Genomic DNA, 9,953 nt, shown 5'->3' with positions numbered 1-9,953 from the left:
CCAGCATACTTTGCCAAAGTGGTTCCAGCCTACCAGCTGGAAACTGTCCATTACCAGGACTGGTAAGGTAGAAATTGGCATTTTCTTTACCATAGTCTACAAAACAGAAGGTTTCATGTTATAGGCCTATAAGATTTATTTGACATTTTAATCTATAAATACATGAGGTTTTCACCAGAAAAAGCACAGGCATTTTCTCAGTGGTCGTTGCCACAGCTTACATTTTGAGCAAAAGAACATGTAGTATTGCATGTGAATAAGCAAACTTTGGTTCTCTTTCTAAGGACCAAGCTCTCTTACTTGTTAAACAATGGCCTGCAGAGGACAACAAGGCAGCTGAAGGCCACACTGAATGCTACACTCTGGAAAACTTGGGACACTGTAGAATTTAATCAGTTTTTTGAAGGCACCTTTTTTGAACATCATCATGTCTTCAGGCAGCCTGGAAAGAACTCTGGCATTTGCAGGGGACTCCTTCTTGTCCGTGGCTGCTGCTTTGGGGTTACATTGCTCCAGATTACCAGTCACTGGCACACTGGTGCAGCTAAGGGAACGTGCTGTCTTTTTCTTGCCTTGAACAGATAAATAACCGAATAAAAAAGAGGTTAACTTATGTTTGGTAACATTTTGGACATCTTCTGGAAAACAGTCATCCAGAGGATCCTCTTGCCCTTTCACCTGCTGACTGATCACACACTTACTGGGACTTACTGATAATTTCTTAGGCTGTACTACTGTTTTTCTGGAAGGTGTTTTATATTTCCCTCCATCTAAGTAAAGCTGAGGAACATTGCTAATGGCATCAGAAGTAGGCTGAACTATTGTAGCGGGGATTCCTGCCCCGTCACCAGAATTGATGCAGTGCAACCCATAATTCTGGCTAATGATTTGGGCTGCAGTGTGTTGAATGATGCTCCAGTCCTGCAGAATATCTTCCCTGGTTGTGAACTGAGATGTCACAGTAAAGCGAATGATGAACTTGTCACGGATGGTTGCTGGAATGAGGAAGAGCCTGCCAGAACTGCTTAGTTCTTTCAGGAGTTTTTCTGTCAGCCAATTGGGACCCTGTTTTAAATATGAATGATAAAAAAATACTATAGTTAGAATTTCCAGTGACATCCAAACATCTAAGAATTGCAATCACAAATTCTTACTTGGAAGTATATTCACAGTTATTAATGTCTGGGGAGAGGTCAGCTGTAGTCAGTTCATTCCAAAGGGATGTGCAAAGGGGCCAGTCTTTACCTTTAGGCGAAACACAACCAGCCCAAGATGTCTCTTAGCAGGAATTTCAAAGAGTGGGTCACTTTTAACCAAGGATTCAAAGAATTTGGCTGTTTCAGTACCCTACAATTAAGGGGGAAAAAAAAGTTATCTGTTTTTCACAAACCTGCTTGTAAGATGCTAACCTGGGTAGTTAAAAGGAATTCCTTTCCTTACTACAACACATCACTCCAATGCATGAATAACAGCAAACAGAAAAATGACATCAAAGCTAAGAATTTTGAAGTCTCTATATTCCCAAACCCTTGACAATGAACATGAGTAACTGGCCTATACATAGGGATTTTCTATAGGAGGTTTGAAAAGAGAATGTGCTTCTCATATTAGAGTCCTTTTGCAGCAACCTTTGATCCACAATGTGACCCCTCGTATTCACACTCCAACAGAGACTTAAGCCTGTACATTTTCATAGTGGTGGGGTCAGTTATTCATCACAGCTTGCCCCAAACAGCTGCCACTTGACCTCAAAGAAAGCTTCTCCAGGTTATGCTCACTAAAGTGCAGAAGGCAGTGATCAAGTCCCTTTCCATTGTCCAGTGCTGTCAAGAAGGGGACAGGGGGAAATGTTTTGTCTACACAGTCAATCTTTACAGATTATTTTAGAGTGAAACCAGCACGCATTTAGAATTCATCTGCAAGCTTTGTGTGTGAGAGGATTCCTGTTACTTGTCCCTGCAGCTCTGAGTGTACTAATTTCACCCCCCAAGAACTGAGCATAACACACTGGTAACTCACACACCTGTCTGACATGAGCTTGAAGCTTTTTCACCCCAAAGGAACGAAGCACAAACCACAGTTTCAAAGAACGAAATCTTCGACTCAGTGGAATTTGCCAGTGCTGTGAAAACAGAACAGTGCATCAGTGAGTGAAGAAACAAAGGAAAGGAGAGTTCCCCTTCCACTGCTACATCTCTTGCTCCAGACTCAGGTCAGAAACCTCTCTTGAGATAAATAGTGTCATATTGCTGAAAATCTGCTAAGCCTAGGAAACAGCCATCAAAGAAACGCTGTGTCCCCATATTTTTCTATTATTTGCAAAAATAAGATTTTGGCTATTCCCCTTAATTTATGGCTTAGATATGCTTAGAATTTTAAATTAATGACCAGCTTATAACAACAACTTTTTGCATTTAAGAGCACAATCAATTTAAGATGTGGCCATTTACACTTTAGGACTGACTAGTGCTTACTTCAGTTCCTGTAATTTCCTGAACATTTTCCCAAATCAATTATAAACAGCACGATTTCATACTGGGGTAGGCAGTTCCAGACAAAGTAACACCAACTCCAAGGAAAAAAGTGAGAAAACATGTAAAGGAATATTTCAGGGAAGCTGCACAATCATGTGCAGAATCCAATTTCACCACAAGAGGGACTCAATATCCTTTTTTCCATCCCTCCGTCTCTCCAGTCTAGTGAAAAGCACTATTGATTTCAAGAAAACAATTATCTTTTCAGTACTAGGGTGAGATCATAGCAGAAAAAATTGGCAGTGAATATTCCTTTGTATTACTGTACTGAAATCTGCTGTAAGATGTATCTGCAGTGAAATGCCTCTTAGCTCTCCTATGAATACCTTACTCTGAAGAAAAAATGTAATTAATTCTCCTGCTGTTTCAGAGCATGGCTTTTCCATTGCTTACTCCTTTTTCTCTTTTATTACATATCAGAGATATATGAAATCCAGCCAAAATGGCATCAATAGGAATTACTTCAGCAACACAACAAACAGAAATGACCCTTTGCATTAGAAAGGCAAGGCTGGATCTGCACCTGTGTAAAAATCTTAAGTACTTCAATCTGAAAGCAATTTTATAATTAATCCTCATAACCAGGACTTACTGCAAAGTTTTGCTATTTTCTCTGCATTAGGATCTCAGTATAATTTGGTTTACATAGTAAGCCCAGCTATAAGATAAGCATACTCCAGAATGTGAGAGGAATTTCACAGTCTGATTGAAAATTTTATAGGCAATATAAAATATCAGCTTAAAGAATAACTTACCATGAAGTCAATTGCAGCTCCTGAATTGGCATGTCTGAGGTAGACAGGGTTCACACTGAAGGTTTGATGCAACTTGTATTTATCTTTAACCCTATGATTGTAGAAGGAACTGGATTTAGCAAACAAAGTGCAGAGAAAAACTTTGCAATTTGAATGTTATCCTTTTGGCTGATGTTTGTGTTTTGACTATACTCACCAAAATCCAGTGCAGTCAAAATGGACCATCATCCACTTAGAAGGATTAAAAGTAAAGGAATCTGCATATTCAATTCCATCCAAAAACAATCGAAATTCAGGACATACAAATGCTGTTCCTGCATATGCAGCATCAATATGAAGCCAGAGTCCCTCAGCATCACCTGTTGGAATTGAGATTGTTGTTATGTGAGGGGTATAGGGAATCAGAGTGCATGCTAATCTCTCCTCTCTGCAAAGCAGGTGCAGTGTTTTGGAGGAGGCTGACAAGCAATTGACAATCTAGTTTTCTTCTAAAGGTGTGGATCCATAATGCTAAAATATAGGATAAAGTTGAAACCACGTGGACTCTGTAACAAAATTCACTATTCTATATTTCATGTGACTGAGTCTTTTTAACATTTGATTTCTCTCACCTGCCCTTTCACTAAGTGAAATTCCCCAGTACCCCTCAGCTGCACAAAGCCAAAATAAAGATATAGTGGCAAGCAAAAAAGGACCCAGAAATAGAAGCCACATTCTGACCCATAAGAGAAAGCTCCTCTGGTCTTCAGCAGCTACTGGTCAGAATTTATGCTGGAATAGACTTTGCAACCATGTCAAATTTACCTATGATACTGATTGATCCAGAGGATGTCCTACCAGAATCTACCTTCAAAACTCCTTTGCTAGATTAAATATTAATGTGTCCATCCTACAACAGTACCACACAATCTGTATTTCCTGAATAACCACATTAAAGATTTATCAGTTGGCAAATTTCACCCATCTCAAATAGAATGTATTTTAGCATCCTAATCTAAACCTTACAGAAATCACTGCAGTCTTGTGCTGACTTCAGCCATCCCTAAGACATGTCTGAAACACTCAGCTCCCCTTTATTTTGGCACAAAAGATCTGAGTGCCTCCTAGATACTAGAGTATCCTCTAGATATTTTCTTAGATCAAAATCAGGGGAAAAAAAAAATACACTTACAAACTGGACCCAGTTCTGCAAGATTGTCAAAAGCACAGACACCAGTTGTACCCAAAGTTGCACAAACCTAGAAAAAAAAAATCTGTTATAATGGATTTTGTTTATTTTAATACATGGATGCAGCACTTTAAAAGTGGGCAGTTTATTGCAGGCAGTCAAAACATTAAAACTTTTTATTTAATAAAATAGAAATTCTTGTATACATTTGAATCTTCAGCTAATGTATTTTAACATGACAAGAAATTTTTATATGTCATTTCATGCTGACATTAAGAATATAACACTATGTCAATACCCCCAACCATGAAGTTCAACATACAAAGACTGGCACTAGGCCTTTCTTTCTGTCTTCTGCAATGGCTTTCTTCAAAGTTTCACCTCTGAGGGAAAAGTTCTCATCCACAGGCAGAAATTTTATCTTCACAAGAGAAATCAAGCCAGCCTTTTCTACAGAGGAATGTGCCTTTAAAATAAGAAAAACAGTAAGACCTCAAGCTCTGAGGCTGAACAGCTGTGATAAGTTATGGCTTTATGAAAGACAGTGGTGGCAAGAAATACAGAGATAACAACCTTATTGTAATACCTATTAGTGCAAGTCTGAAAGCATCTTCTTTGTGAGTAACTGTAAGAAACTGTACCCTGTAATTCCAAAGAATGCTTCACTTACTTGGGTACTAGTGTCTAAAATATAATAATAGGCATTCTCATCCTGTGTTTGGAGGGACATTTATCAAAACTCAGCTCTTAAAGGAGCCTCTAGAAATGAATCAACCTCAGTCTATTCCCTCCTCCCTGCCATAAGAAGATAAATCCCCTGAAGTGTGTTTACTTCTGGATAGAGCAAAACACCTTACAAGATACAGTCCTTTTACTTAGACTAAGAATGAGCATGAGTGTCTCTCCTGTGGTAGTTTTTCCAGGAGAATGTAACTGCTCAGTTCAGGAGGCTAAGGACAGAACAAGTTTGCTGGCAAAAGCCAACAGTGGAGCCCATAGCCAGGAGCAGATTTAGGTAACAGTGCCTTGAGGATGCCTGTCTCTGAGGGGAAGGAGGCTGGGAAGAAACACGAGATGAAGCAGCATGAGCTCAGCACATAGTTCCTGGATCAAGGCTTTGTGAAAAACAGGAAGGAAATGCAGAACTCAGTCATGTGAAACAATCTCTTGAGGACTGCCAAGGCCCAAAAAACCTCGCCTCACACTGATTCAGTTTCCCCATCTGCAGAAAGCAGCAGCAGGGGAACTGGTCCACACTTGTGAGGCATTCCTGTGTTGTTGTACAGAAATGTGACTTCACATGGCAAAGGCTGAGTGAGACAACAGAAGCAATTTGTCTTCCTTGGAACCATAAGAACCTACTTGATCAGATGCGTAAGCGACCAGGCGAGAATTGAGCGAGGACTCATCAGTGTCTGGCTCAGAAACCTTCATCTCCAGAATTTTGTTCTTCCTTGCTGCCAGCAGTGCAACCAAGGTTGATTCACTCACAGTGCTCTGCAAAGACATTGCTCATTTACTGCAACTGCTACTTCATTGCTCTTTTGCCAGGGATCTGCTGAAATCAGTGAAGTGCCCAGTGCCCACCCCCTCTTTTATTCCCACTCCTGCTTTTCTCTGATGCAGTGGAGAGTCATTAGCTGATGAGCAGCTCCCTGGGCCAGCAACACAAAACAAAGCCCTTTAACTGCTGCATATTTTAACATTCAGCACTGAGTTCTGGGGAGTAAATAAACCACATTTTCCTTTTGTTCTACAAATAAAACATAGTATTTCCCATAAAATTACAAACACGATCAAAGCCCCTTATAATAACAAAGATGCAGCACTCATTCCAGGTTCTGGAAGGAGGTAACAGTCCAGACCTTGACCTTGCACCTCTCAGAGACAAAAAGCAGACAGGAAAAAAAGGAAAAATAACTTGTGTGGCCAAGGACTGTGGCAGAAGGATAGTGACAAGGACTTCTTCCCTAATTATGGAAGAGTCATTTTAGTGCAAGATTTGGTGATGTGAAACAGATTAAAGAAATTAAATCTGACTCATTTATCATTAAAAAGACCACAAGAATACCTGTTGTTTGTCCATAACAGACCACTAAAAGCAATAGCAGTTTCTATTCTATAATCTACCACATTTAATACTATAAAATTTGGGAAAATAATGCCAAATTTGGATTCAGAGTCATATAGAATACTTTGTTGGTTTTGTCTCTAGGAAAACTATCACCCAGAGAGAAATTCCCTTGAAAACAAATGTTGATAAGGCCATCTCTAATCTCCCCTACCTGTAATACTCCTCCACCCACACTGTCGGGATGGTGGTGCAGGAATTTATCTGGAAGGCCCAGCATTTTAGCCAACCAATCCATCACATTCATTTCCAGTTCTGTACAGGCTGGGCTGGAGGCCTAGAAAAAATTGGAAAAGGAGAATCAGGCTGTAATTCACCCTGGGCACTGACCCCTTGTGCAACTGAGAGCTAAGAGAGGCAACAAGCTAATCTGATACAGCTACGTGGAGACCACACCAATCAATTTCTTACAGGTTTATGAGCTTCTACTCTCTTACACAGAGACACACCTCTAAAAATCTGGGCAACTTTGGCACCATGGAAAACACTGGCTTCAGAAACTTCTGCGGTGTGCAGAGTCATAAGCAAGCAGTGCTCTGTAGCTGCTGCAGCAGGATACAAAATGCACGGATATTCTGGCCCAGGATACCAAACAATTATTTTCAGAAGAGGAAAAATAGGAAGTGTGTTCTCTCAAAGGAGCAGGAGAACTGGAATGGAGCCCAATCTAGCCTGCAGTCATGGATGGTGGCTGCTCTAGTGCTTACACTGCTTGTGTAAGAGTCTTGGCACTGAGATAGATGACAAGGAACAATGCTCAGTAAGATATGCAAAGAACTTGAAAACAGACATTTCTCGTATATTTTCTTCATTCACCTCTTACTACTAGGTAATGCTTGTTCTTACATGTTCTTTTGGGTTGTTTTTTTCAAGTGACTATTTTCATTTATGCAACAACATACAGTTGGTTAAAACAAATAATTGCACTGACTCAGAGAACAAGAAAGAATGACTAAGACCTGCTCTTGCATATTACACACAGGAGAAGAATGTCTAAAATAGCCCCAAAAAATTTACCCATGTGAATCCCAAGCAGTTAATTGCATCAGCCAACATATCTCCAAGGAGTGAGGGCCAGGAAGTCAGAGCTGGAAAGTAGGCATGCATGTGTGGACTTTGCCAATGGACTACCTAGAACAGAATTAGATAGAAGTTCAGTCTGAAAATGTCACAAAACTTTGCATGAGATGTAGTGGTTCCTATCTGTTTAAAGTGACAGAAAAGGATTACAGCAACATAATACATGCAACTATATATCTGCAGCAGAGAGCTGCAGAGATAATATCAACAGAGAAGCAGCACTAGCAGATGATAACACTGCATCATTAACAGATAAATTGCAAATAACAGCAAAAGCATTTATCTGAATTAAACAGGCAGGCAAAGATTCTGAACAGGAAAGAATGTTGTGCTGTGTTTGAAAGACCAGAGTCAGAAAGATTTATCAAAATATTTATCTTTACAAAGGGAATCCTTGCAACAAAGTTGCTCATTCTGTCAAACAACAAGTTGCCTTTAGCTACACACAGCAATTTACAACTATATAAACCCTTCTATACACCCGAATTAGCTGGTGTGTGGGACACCAGCATAAGTACATGTAATCTGATTGCCTCTCCTACATCAGATCAAGTTTCTGCAAACACCTACAAAAAATTTGAGAACATGCTTTGAAACAGCTTCTTACATAAAACATGGCAATTTGGTAATATGAATTCTCTTAGCAGAATCTGCAGTATTTATGTACAAGAGGAAGTAGACTTTTACATTCAAAGCACAGGAAACAAGCCTTGTATGTCCATGAAGTTGGGCAAGAGTTGTTTCACCTTGCTGTGCCCAGTTTCCACATCTCTGAAATTAAGGTTATATGGTTCAGCAGGTAGAGACATTGTGAAGCTAATGATTTTCTCATACTGCTGAATTTGTCTCCCTATAAGCAAATATGAGTTATATACAAAGTAGTTAAAAAATACACTCACAATCTAACCCCTAAAATTATAGTTAGGAACACTACTCTGGACATAACATCTACATGATTCATGCTACATTATTTGGAACAATGTTCTGCAGAATGTGTGCATTCCCAGGATTTGGTGTTCACCCCAGGTAGTAATGGCTTTTTCCTGCCATGATTATACTTTATGTCTTACCCCTGGCATAATAATCTTCTCTATATCTCCAAAGATGTTGTCCCAGCTGTCTGGGTCCATTGGGGCAGAGTCTGGCAGCTGGGCTCTCATGTAACCTGGCTGTACATCAGGAGTCACCCGTCTCTCTCTCACATTGCTCAGGTACTGGCAAATGTAATCCACCATCTCTTTCCCTGGAAGAGGCAAACCAGTGGTTTCAGTTTCAACTGTGGAAACACTAACTAGCAGTATAGGTACTCCACACAACCAAACCTTAGCACTGGACAGAGATTCTAATAGCATTGGAATACTGCTCCCAGTTTCTCCCTCCGACACCCTACTTATCCCATCTAATAATGTTCTAAAACAGCCTCACAGGGTTTTTTTCAGTGCCATCATGGAATAGTTCAAATGTACCTTTAAAACACAACCATGGTACAAGTACAGTTTGTTTAGTTACTGAAAGGTTAGATTTTCTTGTCAACAAATTAAGTGAAACTTCATTTCACAGGAATTAAATTTTCATAATGTCCTACACTTCCCTGTCATTATAGCAAACCTGCTTTTGCATCCTCTGAAATCAGCTGCATTGCTCCACACCCTTTCTCCACTTTTTAAGGCAATCTCCTGCAGCCCTGGAACCAAAGTTGGCTCTCCATCTCCAGAACTGTCCAAGTACTACTGCAGTCTCAGGGTGTGAAGCCAATGAAAAGCTATTGTGCACAACCCCTTAGCACACGTTTCTTCAGAATTACAGTTTTGCAGCTTTCCCACAGCATCTTAGATGTAGGACCAAAAAGGCTAAGTTACCCACAGACACTAAATCCATCAATTTAAACTTAACCCTGGGACACATTTTTGCCTCAGCAGATCCAAGTCTCAAGGCCAAGTGCACATTTAAAGAATATATAGCCCATCCTAATCTTGGGTATCACTCCCAGCCCTACAACAGTTGATCTCCATGAGTAGATGATACCTATTTGCAAGAGCCACGGATCACTCACCTCTCTGTCTGTACTCCTCAGGCTCCATACTGATTCCTTAGGAATGCACCTCTTCAAACCTGGGCCACAACCTTTTGGGAGCTGTGGTCAGTCTGGTCTGGTGCCCTGCCAGCTGCTTCCCCCTTTATACCTCCCTTTATCTCTCAGACTCACACATTCTGGAAAAGGTTTAACAGGCAGGTCATTGGTGAGTGTTTATCTAACTCCTCCCAGCTGAGGGTTTTTACAATCT

The 9,953-nt window shown here is 40.2% G+C and overlaps 1 protein-coding gene across 1 annotated transcript; it reads right to left on the bottom strand.

The window, feature by feature from the left end:
* Positions 1 to 303: 303 nt before the first annotated feature.
* HDC (histidine decarboxylase) lies at positions 304 to 9,749 on the bottom strand (the record flags this gene model as incomplete). The annotated part of the gene is made up of 12 exons (XM_084214112.1): positions 304 to 1,065; positions 1,246 to 1,347; positions 2,024 to 2,122; positions 3,290 to 3,380; positions 3,486 to 3,648; positions 4,461 to 4,527; positions 4,780 to 4,923; positions 5,820 to 5,954; positions 6,743 to 6,865; positions 7,606 to 7,719; positions 8,739 to 8,911; positions 9,722 to 9,749. 12 exons carry the CDS (start codon positions 9,747 to 9,749, stop codon positions 304 to 306), a joined length of 2,001 nt encoding a protein of 666 aa, XP_084070238.1.
* Between the last annotated feature and the right edge of the window lie 204 nt (positions 9,750 to 9,953).

The sequence above is a fragment of the Fringilla coelebs genome (assembly GCF_963513975.1).
Source record: "Fringilla coelebs genome assembly, chromosome: 12".
Taxonomy (NCBI): domain Eukaryota; kingdom Metazoa; phylum Chordata; class Aves; order Passeriformes; family Fringillidae; genus Fringilla; species Fringilla coelebs.
Note: the sequence above shows the minus strand (reverse complement) of the source record. Positions and strands in the feature narration are given on the sequence as shown.